The 20,367-nt window shown below is 38.1% G+C and overlaps 1 protein-coding gene across 1 annotated transcript in view; it reads right to left on the bottom strand.

The window, feature by feature from the left end:
• LOC150110486 (uncharacterized) overlaps positions 1–20,367 on the bottom strand; it is a 54,002-nt gene that overhangs the window by 14,050 nt on the left and 19,585 nt on the right. Inside the window, exon 2 of the mRNA XM_090394096.1 lies at positions 10,551–10,637. Coding sequence (XP_090250222.1) covers positions 10,551–10,637 — 87 coding nt within the window. The remainder of the gene's footprint in view (positions 1–10,550; positions 10,638–20,367) is intronic.

The raw sequence follows: 20,367 nt of genomic DNA, 5'->3' as shown, positions 1-20,367 counted from the left end.
AGCAAAACTGTGGATGGATTGATTGTGAAATAAATGGAGAAGGAAGAAAGTAAGTGTTATACAATATAGTATAACAGCATTAACTGCTAATGAAGATAGATTCATCCACATTACACACAATGTGCAACCTGAAAGAAACTTGAAAAATCCAAATGCAAAAGCCAAATCATAAGAGAAGCACATTTAATAGCCTTTGTGTAAACTATCAAGTGGCTCAGAGATATCAAGATATCACTTGATTTTGTTGGCAACATCATTTTCTTAGAAATATCAGGAGTGACCATATGAAAGTTTCTCCAAATGTTTCCACGGTGTGTCCAAAGATGAACAAAGTTAGCAAGGAGGTTTGATGTAAAACAAGAATAACAGAATCCATATTGGTGATCACTAACTGATGGTATCCACATAGTGAAACTGATTGCTGACGACCATCATTTGTGAGAAAACTGAGGGAAGGGTAATGGGACAATAATTTAATGGCTGAATCTTCACTCCCATTCCAGATATGATATCCTTTGACATGGGATATGACAAAATTGCATGTTTTGCCCTTCTATGGAAGGCATGATATATGTCATAATGTGGCAAGTTGAGGTGAGCCATATTTGTAGAGGATGTCAGTGAGGTTCAGTGATGAATGTTTGAATGTCTGTAAGCAAGGGTGAATGTCTTATATCACACAAAAAGGAACCCTTTTCTTTCAGTCTTACTTTTGAACAGCACCCAAATCCCCATGTATGATGAGATTTATCTTCTTGAGATAACACTAACCTCAAGTTTCTCTTGGCACAAAGTATTGCAAATTTGCAAATATTGCTGATTCCTTTATCGCCAAAAAGTAGGGGGGGGGGTTGTGTGTGCGTGTGCAAAGACTTTATACAAATCTGTCAAACACTGAATATAGCTTCAATGCCTGGGATGGTGTCACAAGAGATCCCTAAACATACTGGACTCAGTACAGAAAAGGGCAGTCAGACTGATCAATGATCACCAATACATTTGACTCACTTTCACACAGGTAATCTCAGTTTCTGTGCTTGCATCATCTACAAATACTTTTACAGTTGCTGTTCATTTGTCAAATCAGTTCAAATGTGTGCAATAACTAACCAACAGTCCTTCACAGTGCATCTCCAAACTAACAGAGAAGATCTCTCCTTTTCTTAATTTATCCCTTCCACTGCTGCCCTCTGGAATAGTCTGCCATCTTATGTTTCCTAAGGAATGCAATCCACAGCTTTTCAAGATAAATGTGACCAAGTTTCCTCTTACCCATCCATACTGTGGTTAAGATTGGTTCCCCATAACAAAAAAAAAAAAAAAAAAAAAAAGAGTTGTTATTTAGTCCATAGGTTTTGTCTGGAAGTTTTCTAAATGGAATTTAATTGGATTTTTTTGCAAGTTTTTGCTGCATTTTTAATCATTTAAAAAAAAATATATTAAATTTAATAATTTTTTAAAACTTATTTTTGTAAATTTTTGTGAGTTTAACTAGAGTGACGGAATAATTTTTTATGACATCTTTCATGGAATATTGTGAAAATTTATAGAGTAACAGCATGCAGTGGAGGAGGAAGGATCTGTGAATACAACTTCCACATAAAGAATGCTCACACTCCAAACAGCCCTTGATAGTGCACTCTGCAAGCTGATATACTCTGACTATGCACAACCTGCTGGCCAGCTACACAAGCCAACCATCCTGGTTGGCCGAGTAGTTAGTGTACCCGTGTTAGTGCTCTCCATCCAACAGGTTGTGAGTTCAAATCCTGCCATGGGCATGGATGTTTGTGATTGTCTTTAGGAAGAAGATGAATGTCATTGTTTGGTATTGTTGTATCCTACTTTCTTAATTTTTTATCAATACTCAAAGGTTCTGAAATCTTGGCTCTCTTAAAGCTCTAGGAAAATTTATATTTTAACGCTGCACCATCTAGAACCATTAGATTAAGAAAGAGAAATCTTAATCAAGAAGTGAATTTACAGATGTACACTAATGACCAATGGTTTGCAATCGTGACTACAACTACAACCTATTTCCTTCTGCTTAGATTTCGTACTTTTTGTGAGTGGTGCATCGGATTCTAAACACAAGCAATTTGATTTAAAGATAGCAAAAGGTTTATTAAACACATTAGTTATTGTATGATAACTAATGTGTATGATAACTACACACATTAGTTATCATACAATACAAAGAACATTCAATCAAAATCAAATCAATGCTAAGCAAATTAATCCACATGCATCCCCAGTAACATAAGATTATCAAAAAAACAATTCCTATATAAGATTAAGAACCTCGTAATCTTAGGGAACAATATTAACATGAATTTTCCCGAGTTAACTTAATACTCAAAATAGATCATCTCAATATTCACTTAAAACATAAATAATAACTCAACACATTCAAGAGATATCACACTTTCTTCTAACTAATAACAATGTGCTACAGTTCCTTTGGCTCTTCGCACTTGTTCCTCATAAGATTTCCCTTCAGTCATTGTTATGATGTGAATTTCTCCAGTCATTGGTAGTTAAACACGTTTCTAGCATATCAAGCATATTCCAGGGATTTCGTTGGCGTCTGGCAATTCTGTTTCCATGAAGTTCGCTATCAAGACACTGAGCCTTTTCCATGATTGCCTGTCTTCAGTATAGATATATTTTCTTCCATCATAAGATTTGGGGTAAGTAACCCTTTTAACTGATATGCGGCATTTCCAACTATTACCTACGGGAGTCTGAGCAGAGCTCCCCGCTGACCCTTCGTCTAGACGTTCTCATCGCGCCGCTAGAGGGCCAGGGGAACGGTCGTGTTTTCAGGGAGCTCCCGAAAGCTAAGTACAATTTTGAATGGAAATTAGAATATATGTTAAAAATCATAACGTAATATTGTCTAAATTTGGTAGCTTGTTGTGTCTGTGTGATTTTGGTGTAAATTCCGTAAATTAATTTAGTCTTTAACGATACGTTTCATATATTTGAATATGGCGCCAATGCGACGTAAGATAATGGCGTCCTAAAATACGACGGCATTGTTCAAAAACCATAATGCGAGAGAATTTGTCCAATGTGATGTGTGTGGAATGTATGCATTCCCGAATGAGGCTGGAGTATGGACTGAAAGTGATAGTGGTGGGAGAATGTGTAGAAAGTGTATGCAAAGTGAGGAGTCGAAGTATGTGTCAGGCTGTGAGACAGTTATGGTTGAAGAAAGCCAGAATGCGAGTGAAAATAGTGGATCGATAGGGAATTGCGGTGTACAAGATGGCAATGTGAGCGGTTATCTAAGAAAGAGCGAGAGCAATTATACAGAAAGAGAAAATGGTTTGAATGATAAAAAAAATGAGGAATTATTTGTAGGAAGTGAGATCGCTAGGCTGCGCGCAGTGATACAAGATGCGCAGCGGCAATTAGAGCACCTGCAAAACTCTTTCCAGAGTGATTCGGCTAACGTAAATAAACAGCATGGGCAAGTTTCCGAAATGAAGGAGAGAGTGTTGTATGGTAACTCGTTATTAAGAGGAGTAATAGATGGGAGTGTAACTAAATCGTACTTACCAGGTGCGAAATTTAAGGATGTAAGTGAGAGCATTAGAGTGCAAAAACAGAGGGTGAAAGAAATAACAATTGTGGCTGGTACGAATGAATTGAAAGGTGATAAATTTTTTATGAGAGAGGACTTGAAAGTATTGTTAAAGGTAGCGAAAGAAACGAGTGACAGAGTTAGAATGGTGAGTCTGTTACCGCGGTATGACAGAGAGGAGTTTAGAAGGAGGGCCATAATCGCAAATGATATTATGCGCAGGTTATGCGGATGGTGTGGTGTGGAATTTGTGGACGTGTGGAATGAGTTTGATGGGCGAAAGGACTTATACAAGATGGATGGCCTGCATTTGAATGGACTTGGTGTGCGGAGACTGGAAAAAGTGTTGCTGAATGAAGTGAAAATGGATGTGCAGAACCAGGGAAACTAGAACTACCAAGGAGGGGGGGAAGTGGATATCCAGACAACAGTGAGACAGTTGAGTGTAAAAATGTATATAATGTACCTGAGCCAGCAATAAGGACAAAAAATGGGAATGGGATATTTAGAATAACGCATCAAGATAGGGGTGGGACAAAGGGAACAGTGCAACTCATGTATACTAATGCCAGGAGTATTAGGAACAAGAAGGAAGAATTTTTGGCCTTGATTGGCTCTTCCTGGCCACAGGTTATTGGCATTAGTGAAACATGGCTGGCAGAAGATGATATAGTTAGTGGGATAGAATGTGTAGGTTATAGTATGTTTAGGAGGGACAGAGAGAATAAAATTGGGGGAGGGGTGTTATTGATGATAGCTGATGAACTGCAGCCAAGGAGAATTGAAGCATTGCAGGATAGTGAAAGGAGCTCATTTGAGGCTATTTGGTGTGAGATTGATACTGGCAGAATAAAATATACAGTTGGGTGCTGCTATAGACCAGGTGATGGAATAGATGGTGGAGATGGTATGCATAAACAAATTGATGAAATGAGTGGAAGGAGGGTAATTATTATGGGGGATTTCAACTATGGTAACATTGATTGGAAGGAGGAGAGGACACATGTGAGGAAGGAAATGGATTTTATTCAATTATTAAGGGATAACTATCTGAAACAGCATGTAATTGAAAATACTAGGGGTGTGAGAGTGCTTGACCTGGTAATAGTATCTGAGAATTTGACTGTAATGAATATGACCATGTTGCCACCTATTGGTGAGAGTGATCATAAGGTCTTGACCTGGGAGGTGGCTAAAGGTGTGAAATTTGTGATTAAGACAGGGTATATGTGGAATTACCGTGCTGGCAAGTATGACAAGCTTAGGAGATTGCTTGGATCAGTGCCATGGCATGTACAACTGCAAGGGCTGGACGTCGATAGAGCATGGGAAGTGATCAAAGAGCATTTACAGGAGGTTATGGCTGATTGTATACCTAAGGTCCGAATAGTGAAACAAGGAGGGGTTAAATGGATGAATAACACCATTATGCTTGAGCTGCAAAAAAAGAAACAACTATGGAGGGCATTTAAAGAAAGGGTTGACCTGCAGGCACACGAACGGTATAAAGTACAGGCCAGAAGGGTAACGAGTGTGGTAAAAACAGCAAAAGCCGATTATGAAAGGAAACTAGCTATGCAAGCAAAAGAGAATCCCAAACAGTTCTTTAAATATGCTGCAAGCAAGGAAAAAAAAACTGTACATGGCAAAATGATTTTAAGGAATGACGATGGTAAAGAGTTCACTGAACCAGTCAATATAGTGGAGTTACTGAGCGCGCACTTTACAAAAGTATATCATCCAGGTGGTGACGTTGAAAAAATGAAGGAACCATTAGTTTATATGGGAATTGTGATGAATGAAGTGGAGGTGAATAGTCTATTACAGAACCTTAATGTGAATACATCTGTGGGATTGGATGGTATACCGGCACGGGTCTTGCATGAAGCGGCTAATGAATTATCAGTGCCCTTGACCATGTTGTTTAATCTGAGTCTCAGGTCTGGCTTAGTCCCGAAGGCGTGAAAAGAGGGGAAAATAGTTTCACTGCATAAAGGAGGATCCAAGACTATGGTTGCAAATTACCGACCGATCAGCATATCAGGAGTCGTTGTCAAGGTCTTGGAAAAAGTAGTCAAGGGAAAAATACAAGAATGGATTGATGAAAATGAGATACTGTACAGAGGACAGCATGGCTTTGTGAAGGGTAGATCATGCCTCAGTAACTTGCTCAAGTTTTATAACAAGGTGACGGCTGAACTGGATAAGGGAAATGGGTTTACAGTGATACTGCTGGACCTGGCAAAGGCGTTTGACAGGATACCACATGGAATTCTAATCCGTAAACTACAACATATGGGAATGGATATAGGGTTGGTGAGATGGATAGCTGGGTGGTTGATGGAGAGATATCAAAGAGTAGTTTATTCAGGAGTAGAGTCCAAAAAACGGCCTGTGACTAGTGGTGTGCCACAGGGTTCTGTTCTTGGACCACTGCTGTTTAATCTGTTCATTAACGATATAGGGAAGGGTCTAAGTGGGACAGTTCATTTGTTCGCTGATGATGCAAAGTTGGGTAGGGCGATAGTGAATGCAGAAGATGTCAAAGTCTTGCAAGATGACTTAGATAGATTGGAGTTCTGGACTAAGGAGAATGGATGTCAATTTAATGTGACAAAATGTAAGGTTATGCATTTCGGAGTGAAAAGATTAGCAGCAGTATACCACATTGGTGGAACTGTACTCCAAGAGATTGATGAGGCCAGGGACTTGGGAGTGTTGGTGGATAGGGAGATGAAGTTTAGGGGGCACATTGCAAAAGTAGCTAAATCAGCTCATCAACTCACTTGGTTGTTGAAAAATACCTTGACGAGCAGAGAAAAACAAGTTATTGTACCTCTGTACCGAGCCCTGATAAGACCTCATCTCGACTACTGTGCCCAGATTTGGTCACCTCGGTTCCTTCTTGATGGGGAGGAGGTTGAGAGGATCCAGAGGCGAGTGACTAAGATGATAGCAGGTCTATGGAATGAACCATATAAGAACAGGTTGAAGATTTGTGGGTTGCAGAAACTAGTTGATAGGCGGAAAAGGGGAGAAACGATTGAGACATTCAAATTGCTAAAAGGATTCTATAGGATTAATTCAGATGATATTTTTGAGATCAGGACTGGTGGTGGGAGAACTAGGGGACACCCATGGAAGCTGGGCAAGAGCGTGGTTAGCAGGGGTGTTAGAGCTGGGTTCTTTACTTTTAGAGTGGTAAATGAGTGGAATAAGCTGCCAGAGTCTGTTGTGGGTGCTATGACAGTGAGCGAGTTCAAGGCAAGGTATGATAGATACTGTGATAATGTTGAACAGCTGCGTGAACATGATGTTTAGGGCCTCCCTCGATGAGTCTAAGGACTCCTGGAGTAGCCCGTGGTAATAATAATAATAATAATAAAGAGCGATGCTCCTTACTGCAAAAACTCAAAAACTGAAGTTTTGGGGTTTTTGCTTGTTAAATGATATTAAATGAAATTCTTAAGAGTTTCAATTAATCAAAATTTAACAAAGGTTCCCCCTTCCCTTTAAAAATTTTTTTTGATTAAAGAAATACCGTGTATATCCAAGGTTGTTTCTTTTATCACGTAAGTTTCTGTGAGTGTAATTTATCTCTCTGGATTCTCCCTTCTTCCTTTTTCTAATGCTAACATAATAAATTCCTATCACCGATGGGTGAATCTTATCCAAGTTCAAGTTCTTATCATCAAAATTTTCTTTCTTTGTTGTCCCTTTGATCAGTGAAATACCCTAATCCATTATTTCTGAGGATTATTTTAAAATGTTAGAACCCTATGTAAGAAATAAGATTACCTACCTCGAGGAGGCAGTGAGAATATCGGGAGTTACAGCTTCCACAACTCACGTGACCAAGTCTATAAATCTGAAGGTTTACTTTCCTGAATTCAGGCTGTGTGTTTGACATGAGTTTCTGGTCCTGTCCAGAACATCTCTCCCACACATAAAGCTAATTCTAGGCAATGATTTTTTGATGCGGTATAACTTCAAATGCGATTATGCAAGGAGGAAGGTATATTTTCTTGGAAAAAGGCGAATCATCCATGAACGTTATAAGGTACGATCCCACAGGAAGGGATTCACTCAGATCTAAATCTCATCCACAGAATGATGAAGAACAGGCTAGTAACTTGAATGATAAACCAGTATGTGACAATCTGAGCATGAAGGAGGCCCATTTGTCTGAAGAGACAGGCCCTCAAGTGAACAAAATTTTCTTTCTTTGTTGTCCCTTTGATCAGTGAAATACTGTTCACTTGAGGGCCTGTCTCTTCAGACAAATGGGCCTCCTTCATGCTCAGATTGTCACAAACTGGTTTATCATTCAAGTTACTAGCCTGTTCTTCATCATTCTGTGGATGAGATTTAGATCTGAGTGAATCCCTTCCTGTGGGATCGTACCTTATAACGTTCATGGATGATTCGCCTTTTTCCAAGAAAATATACCTTCCTCCTTGCATAATCGCATTTGAAGTTATACCGCATCAAAAAATCATTGCCTAGAATTAGCTTTATGTGTGGGAGAGATGTTCTGGACAGGACCAGAAACTCATGTCAAACACACAGCCTGAATTCAGGAAAGTAAACCTTCAGATTTATAGACTTGGTCACGTGAGTTGTGGAAGCTGTAACTCCCGATATTCTCACTGCCTCCTCGAGGTAGGTAATCTTATTTCTTACATAGGGTTCTAACATTTTAAAATAATCCTCAGAAATAATGGAGATTTAGAACCCAGTGTCCATTAGAGCATTACAATATTTTCCATAGACACTGCCCTTTACCATCATTCCATAAGAATGCTCTTTCATTCTTTGCCCTCTGTTCCAGGTTCTATTTGCATACATGTTTGACCTAGGTGCCTCATTATGATTCCTATTAGAGTGCCTCTTACCACTGAAACAATTGCAGGCAAGATGCCCAATCTTGTCACAATTGTAACATCTGGATGGCTCTCTCCTATCACTTTGGTCAGTGGTTCGCCTGGAATTTGATGGAAGTTCTATAGTGTCCTGGGAGGTTATGGCCGCCAGTTTTTGCATAACGATATCCAATAGGTCAAGAAGGGGCCTTTGTAATCTCTCAACCTCCTCTCTAATCATTAACTTAATACTCAAAATAGATCATCTCAATATTCACTTAAAACATAAATATTAACTCAACACATTCAAGAGATATCACACTTTCTTCTAACTAATATCAAGGTACTACAGTCCTGTCTTATCTTAATCAAAGTCCTTGATTCTCAGTTTACAGTTAGTTTCTTATCCTTATACATAATACTAGACAAAGAACTTTCAACTTTACCATACACATGGTCTTCTTATACTTGTTCCTTTGGCTCTTGGCACTTGTTCCTCATACGATTTCCCTTCAGTCATTGTTATGTGAATTTCTCCGGTCATTGATAGTTCCACACGTTTCTAGCACATCAAGCCTTTCCAGGGATTTCGTTGGCATCTGGCGATTCTGTTTCCATGAAGTTTGCTATCGAGACACTGAGCCTTTTCCATGGATTGCCTGTCTTCAGTGTAAATATATTTTCTTCCATCATAAGGTTTGGGGTAAGTAATCCTTTTTAACTGATACGCAGCATTTCCGACTATTACCTACGGGAGTCCGAGCAGAGCTCCCCGCTGACCCTTCATCTAGACGTTCTCGAAGAGAGACGCTCCTTACTGCAAAAACCCAAAAACTTCAGAGCCTTGTGTGTGTGTGAGGGGGTGGGTGGGTTTCCTAACCCTTTTATACCATCTCCCTACTGACATTCCTTGTAGCCTTCATTGTTTACCTGTCGCGTAGAATTCTCTCCACATGGGTCTCGCTTCGTAGAGTTTAATTTTGTTTTGACCGCTTACCACTCCATGTGCCGTGTGCAACTGATACCGCCTGGGGCAACCTTTTATTCCGTTGCCGTGCCCTTGTACTTTGACCTTTTGTTCACATTAACTTACATGTAAGTCATACAACAATTCATTGTATTATCTATTTTTAAATTTATCATATATTTACAAAGTATCACTGACATTAGACAATCTAGTAAGAATCCTTTCATTTAATTATTCACAATTTCCTTTCTTTGTAATAATGTATTCTATATTTGTCCAGATATACGTATAACACATACTTGGATGCAAGTATATTCTTTTTAGGATTTTGCTTGTTAAATGATATTAAATGAAATTCCTAAGAGTTTCAATTAATGAAAATTTAACAGTGTGAGATCACTACCAAATTTATCAGATGCCTGAAGCAGCTTAAAAAATTTCCATGTTTATTCTCTAGAGAAGGGTTTCTATACTATGTAAAATAAATGAAAAGTACAAAAAAATATAAAAAAATTGATAAAAATAGAAAAAATCCTTAGCCCATCCATGGTATAAAATGCACCATAGCTTTACAAAATAACCTTTCGTAGGTAAGAGCAACATAAAATCTAACCGAATAAGAAATAGCAGGATTATTCTCAGCTGACTGGGAAGCTTCATGAAGCATTACCATTCATCAAAAAAAATATCTATGCCCACAACCTACTGGCTGGAGAGTGGAAATGTCATCCACTTGGTAAACCAAGCCAGAAAGTAGTTTTCAGGTAACCTAAGAACTCTAGATTTTTCACATTTCCTCCTACATTTTTCACATCACTTCAAAATCATTTCAGTTCCAAAAAAACACTTTTATGATATCTAGAAATGAAAATTATTTACAAGCTAAATAAAGACTTGCATGACCATCCATGTTATAGTGGGATTTGAATCTGTGGCTTGCAGGTAGTGAAATGGAGATGTTAGTCAATCAGCTACCCAGGTAAGCTCCAAATGCAATGGTATATTTAATAAGACATATCAAAAGTTAATGACTTCTGCCATGTAATTTTGTGTATATAATATCAAATGGGGAAAGATCAAACATAAGAGCTTATACAAATAAAATTTTAACTGAAATTTAAAAACACTATACCTCTTTCTAAAGATTTGACGCTTACTTCCAAGTCATGTTCAAACTGGATTTTTGCTTTGTTACTTAATACTTCACCACCATCCAAACCTGAAAGAAATTTAAATATTACACTGGCTCATATTATATATATATAAATTTACATTTCACTTGCAAAAGACTGAAATTTATGGCATATTAGTACCCTACCATGGTTGAGAAAAAATTCAAACAAGGCTTTATACTAACTGAAATTTCTCTAGAAAACTGTGCAAAACAAGTTCCTTCAGAAACACCCAGTTTTGATGTGTTTGAAGAACTATTCGCCTGCAATTACTGCAAATTCTTAAATCAGAGTGTTTGTAGAATGATATAATAATATTGTTTCACCATCAAAAAGTCCATAAAAGTGAACAAAAAAGTTTACCTACAGAAAATGAACTAGCATAAGGTCAAAGGGATATGTACTCTCAAATAACACACTGACAAGCACATTAAGGGAGTAATGAGTGGTTTCAGGAACAAAATTTATAAACTTGAGAAAAAAACAGCATTTTAGTTTTCTAAAAACTGTCCTTACAGTTTTTCAAATCAACAGCAAGAACTAGGGCCTCTAATAAGCAGACACTGCACAACATACAACCTCACTGTATCAAGTCCCATTTCCACAAAAGGGGGCTCTGGTAAACCTAGTAAGAATTCTTGCTGCTAAAGGATACCTGACTAGTTGGAGGAAATGGAAATTACAATTAGATCCACTAGGTGGAAGATCACTTTTATTGCCCAGTGAAATACCACCATCCAACTTATTGGAGGCTTTGAAGTGGTGAATGCCATGTTTGTTTTTCAGAGCAGGGGTTCCAGTTTGTACCCTCTTCTCCATGCACTGGGAGTGATACCATTCAAGGCCATTCAAAACATACTCAAGAGGATCAGAACCTCCTACATTTGAGGGTACATTGGCAAAAACAGTGATGCACAGACCAGTCCCACTCCCCAAATAGTGCATGGATACAAAGCTGTCAATAATGAATCACTGTCAATGGCATGTTATAGCAAGGAAAATGGTTGCTCTCTCTCTCTCTCTATGGGTATCATGTCCAAGAGTATCTCCTCTCACTGTATGTCTCTACTCTAACTGAACCTATAATGAAAGTTACAAACATTATCAGTGACACTGTGACAAAAAAACAAATCTCCTTCAAAAACCAATGCTAGCAAAAACAGACTAAGCACACCATAATAAATCCTGTCAATTTCTTAAAAAATTTTCACATTTACTTTACTAACATTCAAAGCACCAATCCTCTTATGCTCGACAGAAATCCAAATTGCAGCTGCATCCACTACTGTACACCTTTAATGTCCAAATTACACACTTTGTGATTCCTTTTGCTGCAAGGGCACCGGTGTCTATGATTTTTGCTATTGATTGCCAGAAATTAGCTAATTTAGAATTTGTTTTTGTCCTCCACTGGCTCAAGGTTTAACTATTGCCCTTCCCAAATTAACTACTGCCCTTTCAACAAACAATGGAATATTCTACCTCAAAATCATGCCCAATATCATTAATACAGAAAATTAAAGAGCAGTCAAATTACAGAGCCCTGAAGCATCCTATTTCCTGATTCTGCTCCATAATACCACTACTCTGATATCTTTAAGATATCCTCTTGTATGTTACCAGCTTCATATTAACTCCCATTTGCTGTAGTTAAATAACAGCAATATCAGGTATAACAATTTACTTTATCTATGTCATTTGTTAATAGAAGTGACTGAATTACTAAGCAAGGCCAACCAACCCTTCAACAAAGCAATGTTCCCCACAGAGTATCACATTCCTATCTACCCATTCCTGTATTTTTGGCTTAACAAACTTTATCCCTAAAATGAAAGTTCTAACATGCTGATCTGTCTATAATTTGCTACCATTTCATAAAACAACTTTCCCTGATTCCACTTTTTTGGTAGTACCAATAGCCTGTCCCAAGGATCACAGCTAATTCTCTTGTATTTTCTTCTAACACATAGGATACTGAAACTAAAATTACATTCAGAATGTAATCTCCATTCGTGCAAGCTCCTGATAAGATAAGTATTATTTTCAGTTATCGTTGATAAAATTACTTAATATTGCGTAGTTTTGTTTGACTTGCGTATTTTAGTGCGTCTGTTTGTGTATTTTTGGTGTGTTATAACTTATTATTTGATAAAACACGTTGCAAATAATTATGGCACCTGTACGAAGGAAAATGGCGGCCAGTAATGATGGTTCGCCATCTTTATCAAAGAACGGTAGTATAAAAGAAATGAGTCAGTGTACTAGCTGTGAAATGTACGCCTTGCAGAGTGCGGTCGGAGTGTGGATAGATGATAATAAAGGATTGAATGTGTGTAGAAAATGTAGGGAGAATGAGGAATTGAAGTGTATTTCGGATCGTGAGTGTGATATTATTGTCAAACTTCAGAATGAAGAAAATAGCGATATGACAAGAAACGGCAAGGTTGTACATGAGAATTATGAGAGTGTGAATGTAGAAAGTGTGAATAATAGTATTAATGGATTCTCAGAGAATAAAAAAGATGAGATAGATGCATTGAGTGAGATCGCATTGTTGAATGGTGCGATAGAAAGGGCAAAACAGCAGCTAGAGTGCATAAACAAAAGTTGACTGAATGAACCAACCAATAATAAAAGGTATGACAGGAAAAATAGACGTATGAATGTGAACATGAACAAAATGAAGGATAGAGTGCTGTATGGAGACTCGTTAGTACGAGGTGTGTTAGTAGAGGATTTGACAAAATCGTACCAACCTGGTGCGACCATAAAGGATGTAACTGAGTCTATTAGAGAGCAAAAGGAAAGGGTGAAAGCAATGATTGTTGTGGCAGGTACGAATGATTTGAAAGGAGATAAAATGGAAATGATAGAAGACCTGAATGAATTGTTTGAGGTAGCAAAAGAAAAGAGTGAGAGAATTAGAATGATTAATCTTTTGCCACGGTATGACAGTGAAATGTTTAAAAGGAGGGGCATAATTGTGAATGACTTTATGCATGGGTTATGTATGACGAGTGGTGTGGAATTTGTGGACGTGTGGAGTGAGTTTGATGGGCGAAAGGATCTATATAAGATGGATGGCTTGCATTTGAATGGTTACAGTGTAAGAAGATTCTTGAGAAAGTGTTGCTGAATGTAGTGGATGTGCAAATTCAGGGAAACTAGTTTTTGTTGAGGGGGGGGGGGAGTAGATATACAGTCCTTAGGGAGGCAGTTGAATGTAAGAATGAATATAATATGCCAGAGCAAATAAGGACAACAAACCAGAGTGGGATAGTTAATATAAGGCATCAAGGTAGGGTTGGGGCTAATGGGGGGTCTTAAATTCATGTACACTAATACTAGGAGTATTAGGAACAAGAAGGAAGAGTTTTTGGCCGTGGTTGGCACTTCCAGACCACAGGTTATTGGTATTAGTGAAACATGGCTGACTGTAGATGATATAGCTAGTGGGATTAAATGTGATGGGTATAGTGTGTTCAGGAATGACAGAGAGAATAAAATGGGGGGAGGGGTATTGTTGATGATAGCTGATGAGCTACAGCCAAGGAGAATAGAAGTTGAATTGCAGGATAGAGAAAAGAGCACATTTGAGGCCATTTGGTGTGAGATTGTGGCTAACAGAACTAAATATACAATTGGGTGCTGCTATAGACCAGGTGATGGAAAAGATGGTGGTGACAGTATGCACAAGCAAATAGAAGAAATGAGTGGAAGGAGGGTGATTATTATGGGAGATTTCAACTATGGTCGCATGGATTGGAGTGAGGAGAGGACACACGGGAGGAAGAAATTGGATTTTATGCGGTTATTAAGGGATAACTATCTGCGACAGCATGTAATGGAAAATACTAGGGGTCAGAGAGTGCTTGACCTAGTAATTACAACTGAGGATTTGGCTGTAACAAATATGACCACATTGCCACCAATCGGTGAGAGTGATCATAGGGTCTTGACTTGGGAGGTGGCTATAGGTGTAGAATTTTCAATTAAGACAGGGTACATGTGGAATTATCGGGCTGGAAAGTATGACAAGCTAAGGAGTTTGATTGGCTCAGTGCCATGGCATGTACAACTGCAAGGACTAGAAGTTGATAGTGCATGGGAGGTAGTTAAGAAGTGCTTGCATGAAGCAATGGCTGACTGTATACCTAGAGTCCCAATAATAAATCAAGTAAGGGTTAAATGGATGAATAACACCATTAAGCTTGAGCTGCAAAAAAAGAAACAACTATGGAGGGAATTTAAGGAGAAAGGTGACCGGCAGGCACATGAACGGTATAAAGCACAGGCCAGAAGGGTGACGAGTGTGGTAAGAAAAGCAAAAAAGGATTACGAAAGAACATTGGCCATGCAGGCCAAAGAGAATCCTAAACAGTTTTTTAGATATGTAGCAAGTAAAAGGAAAAATGTACATGGCAGAATGATTTTAAAGAATGCCGATGGTAGGGAGGTAACTGAATCAGTTGAGATAGTTGAGTTACTGAGTGAGCATTTTGCAAGAATATATCATCCAGGTGGTTACATAGCAGAAACGAATAAACCAGTAGATTATATGGGAATTGTGGTGAATGAAGTGGAGGTGAGTAGTCTATTGCATAACCTCAATGTCAATACATCTGTGGGATTGGATGGTATACCAGCTCGTGTAGTACGAGAAGCAGCTAAAGAATTGTCAGTACCCTTGACCATTTTGTTTAATTTGAGTCTCGGGTCTGGGTTAGTCCCGAGCGGGTGGAAGGAGGGGAAAATAGTTCCACTGCATAAAGGTGGTTCCAAGACTGCTGTGGTAAATTACCGACCGATTAGCATATCAGGAATCATTGTCAAAGTCTTAGAGAAATTAGTCAAGAAAAGAATACAGGATTGGATAGATGAAAATGGGATATTGTATGGGGGACAACATGGTTTTGTAAAGGGTAGATCATGCCACAGTAACTTGCTCACGTTTTATAACACAGTGACGGCTGAACTGGATAGGGGTAGTTGGTTTACAGTGATACTACTGGACCTTGCCAAGGCCTTTGATAGGATACCACATGGAACCCTAATCAGTAAACTGGAGCAGATGGGGATGGATAGGAGGGTGGTTGAAGGAGAGATACCAGAGAGTGGTTTATTCAGGAGTGGAGTCAAAAAGACGTCTTGTGACTAGTGGAGTGCCGCAGGGCTCTGTTCTTGGACCACTGCTTTTCAATTTGTTCATCGATGATATTGGAAAGGATTTGAGAGGAAGTGTTCACTTGTTTGCTGATGATGCAAAGTTGGGTAGAGCAATTGTGAGTGCAGAGGATGTCATAATTTTACAGGATGATTTGGATAGTTTGGAGGACTGGGCTAGGAAAAATGGATGTCAGTTTAATGTGGCAAAGTGTAAGGTTATGCACTTTGGGGTGAAAAGAATAGCAGCAGTATATCGCATTGGTGGAACCGTACTCCAGGAGATTGATGAGGCCAAGGATTTGGGAGTGTTGGTGGATAGGGAGTTGAAGTTTAGGGGGTACATTGCAAAAGTGACTAAAACAGCTCACCAAATCACTTAGCTTCTGAAAAATACTTTAACATGCAGAGACGAACAAGTTTTTGTTCCTCTGTATCGAGACTTGATAAGACCCCATCTGGACTTCTGTGCCCAGTTATGGGCACCAGGGTTTCTTCGTGATGGGGAGGAAGTGGAGAGGGTGCAGAGTCGAGCGACCAAGATGATAGCAGGTCTGTGGAATGAACCTTATGAGAATAGGTTGAAGATCTGTGGGTTGTAGAAATTGGACGATAGGCGAAGGAGGGGTGATATGATTGAGACATTCAAATTACTGAAGGGTTTTTATAAGATTGATCCAGAAGATATTTTTGAAAATATGACTGGTGGTGGGAGGACTAGCGGCCATGCATGGAAGCTGGGCAAGAGCGTGGTTGACAAGGGTGTTAGAGCTAGGTTTTTTACTTGGAGAGTGGTGAATGAGTGGAATAAGCTCCAGAGTCTGTTGTGGGTGCTACGACCGTGAATGAGTTCAAGGCAAGATATGATAGATACTGTGTGAATGTTGAATAGTTGTTCCAGACATAATGTTAGGGCCTCCCTCGATGAGTCTGTCGACTGCTTGGAGTTTCCCAGAACAATGATGATGATAATAATAATAATTACCTAAAAATGCAACTATTTCTTAAGTGCTGTCAACTCCCTACCATCAGTAATCATTGAAGTTATCCTTCCATACTCATTCATTTTACTCACAACATAAGAAAATAACTCTGGGAATTATTTTAGCTTGTTTGTCCAGAATTCTATTTTACTCCCAACTGACTTATCTTACTGACTCTAGGAATGTAGTCCAAGTGTTTCACTCAAACTCCCTAGACCAGGGGTGTTCAACCCGTCGATCACAGAGCGATTTTTGGTAGATCTCTTGTGTATTCCTCCTTACTTACAAATTTAATTAGAACTGAAAACATAATATTTTATTTATCATTATTTTGTATTATTTTTAATTCGCTTTAAGTGTATTGCTATTGTTTATTTATTTTTCGTTAAAATTGTCAAATCAGTAATTTTCTTATAAGTTCGGATAAATGAATTAATTTGGGTCAGTGGAAGTCAAACAGCGAGCCGAGTGAATACGATTATAAGCAAAGTGTAAAAACTCGATTGTAGCTTAAATATTAAATATTTCAAAGCACATTACATCAATTTTTTACTTAGGTTAAGTCCCATGTGAATATCATAAAAAAATAAACTTTGTTTGTCTCGGTTTAGTTTGTATTAGATGTTTTTGTAAATAACTCTTTTGAAGCTAACTGTATATACTGCTTTAATAAGAATATGTTAGAGTGTTAAAAACAAAGGCAATGTTTTTGTCGTCGAAGCTGTACATGGTGGCATTAGAAAGATTGTTATTGAAACTTGTATGTATGAGAAAGGCTTGCAGGCTCTAAATGTAAACATCTCCGAAGTCAGTCAGAAAGAGTTCAAACAACTTTCCGATGGCTGGCAACTTACAATCAAAAGAAAGTGGAGGAGAACAAAAGGCGTGCCGAACTTGAAACTTAAGATGAAAGACTCATACCGATTCTTTGGGAGTTGCCAAACTTCATACGAGGTCTCAGAGGAGGCCTAATAAAAAGGGACTGAAGCAAGCAGAGGGGTCCCGGTTCCAGAATTGCTGTCAGAGAAGAGGCCGCCCGGTCCAGAGTTGCCATCAGAGAGACTGCCCGGATCCACATTGCTTGAGAGAGGAGTTTCCCGCTTCCAAAAAGGAGCTTCTCGGTTCGAGACATCGCTAGAGAGAGACTACTTCTAGGCTGCAGACAAGGTTTCAAATTGCTGAAAGGAAGAGTTCCAATTGCCAGAGAAAAGTTTCCAGCCCAGGTTAATGTCAGACATTCACCAGTGTGTTGCATTTTCATTACAATTTGATGAATCAAATGACTTCACCGATATTGCTCAGTTAATGTTATTTATTCGCGTGGTATTTCAAGATTATTCAAGTAAAGAAGAACTTTTGAAAATTATACCATTATTGGGAAGGACTAGGGGAGAAGACATTTTTTTGGCATTTGATGAATTTGTGAAACAACACACACTCCTGCTTTTTAAACTTGTGTCTATTACTACTGATGGTGCTCCTGCAATGATAGGTAATAAATCAGGCTTCATTTCATTATGTAAAAACGATGACAAATATCCAGATTTTTTAACATACCACCGTATTATTCACCAACAAGTACTGTGTAGTAAAAGATTAAATACAAAAGATGTTTTGGATATTACATTTAAAATTGTAAATTCTGTTCGAGGAAAAGCCCTGCAAGGCAGTTATTTAAATTACAGGCAGATGATGATAGGGAACTTCTATTGTACAATAATGTTCGCTGGCTCAGCAAAAGTCAATTTTCAGAAAGATTTCTTGTATTAATTAACGATATAAAATTTTTTCTTGATGAAAAAGGAGATATTTATCCACAATTGAGTGATAAAAGATGGTTATTACACTTATCATTTTTAGTAGATTTCTGTATGAAATTAAGCAATTTAAATTTAGAGTTAAGATAAAAGGTAGAGATAAAAATTTAATTGACATGTTAAGTTCAATAAAAACTTTCCAACAATACTTACTTTTATCAAAGAAAAATATAAATGACCGCAAATTTAGACATCTCCCATATTTATTAAAATTTTTTGAACAAAATCAAGAAATGCTTCGCTATGATTTAAAAGAATTTATTCGTGAAATAGAATTAGTTGAGGAAGAAATAAATTTAAGATTTATATAAAACTGAAAAGATTTTAATAAAACTGAAATGATTATATCTTTTATCAATAATCCATAATAAATTTAGTTTAATCCTTTATCCAAGTGTGAGCAAACAAAGTTTGTGCCTGAAAGTATCTTCAGGACTGGGGTAAGGTGGTGCAACACCAGGGCGACTCCTTGCAAAGGTGGAGCAAGCTACTACCACTCCTATCTCAGTATCTCCCACAATGCAGAACACATCTCCTTGCGGATATGTCTGATGTTATGCATTAAGGGACAGGCCACTACCCAGACTAGTTTCGACCTTTATTAAGGTCTCTTCAGTGGGAGCCAGGCCCAAGTGGAGATACCAGCCAGAAGTATTAGCAAGGTCATCTCTACCTATAGGAGTTGCCAAATGGTGTGCCACCTTTTTAATAAATTACTCTGGATTTAGAGAAAGATGTTGAAAGTTTATTTTTCACTTGGTTAGAATATAATATATTTAGTTTAATCCTTTATCCAAGTGTGAGCAAACAAAGTTTGCACCTGAAAGTATCTTCAGGACTGGGGTAAGGTGGTGCAACACCAGGGCAACTCCTTGCAAAGGTGGAGCAAGCTACTACCACTCCTATCTTAGTATCTCCCACAATGCAGAACACATCTCCTTGCGGATATGCCTGATGTTATGCATTAAGGGACGGGCCACTACCCAGACTAGTTTCGACCTTTATTGAGGTCTCTTCAGTGGGAGCCAGGCCCAAGTGGAGATACCAGCCAGAAGTATTAGCAAGGTCATCTCTACCTATAGGAGTTGCTACTGAGATAGGAGTGGTAGTAGCTTGCTCCACCTTTGGAAGGAGTCGCCCTGGTGTTGCACCACCTTACCCCAGTCCTGAAGATACTTTCAGGCGCAAACTTTGTTTGCTCACACTTGGATAAAGGATTAAACTAAATTTATTATATTCTAACCAAGCGAAAAATAAACTTTCAATATCAATAATCCATTTCAAGAAAACTTGAACATCACAGAAATTTCAAATAAAATTAGTGGGCTGTTTGCTATAAACCAAGTTGAAGTTGAACTTGAGATAATAAACATTCAGAATAGTTTACATTTAAAATCAATAAACAATGAAGTCATTTGGAAGTATGCACATGAAAACTTTCCAACATTAACTGATATTGCACAAAAAATTCTGTCGTGTTTCGGATTGACATACCTGTCAGAATCCGCTTTTTCAAATATGACCGTCATAAAAAATCAATTAAGAAACCAAATTAGAAATGATCGTTTTGGATGATTGTCTGCGAATGGCCACTTCTTCATATCAACTTGACTCATGAAAATATTGCGAGGTTCAAACAATGCCAAATTTCACATTAACTTTTTTTCTTTTTTTTTTTTAATCAATCAGCATTGCCTGTAACTTGTGAGTTTGTAATCAATCTGTTATTTTTTCTAACTTTGGTTTTCCAAAATAGAGAAATATTTTATTCCAATATATTTGTTTTTTTTTGTAGTATTGAAATATTTGTTGTA

Source organism: Typopeltis vanoorti, chromosome 1 (genome assembly GCF_054136105.1).
Source record: "Typopeltis vanoorti isolate ZY-2024b chromosome 1, IOZ_Tvanoo_1.0, whole genome shotgun sequence".
In the NCBI taxonomy this organism is placed as follows: domain Eukaryota; kingdom Metazoa; phylum Arthropoda; class Arachnida; order Uropygi; family Thelyphonidae; genus Typopeltis; species Typopeltis vanoorti.
Note: the sequence above shows the minus strand (reverse complement) of the source record. Positions and strands in the feature narration are given on the sequence as shown.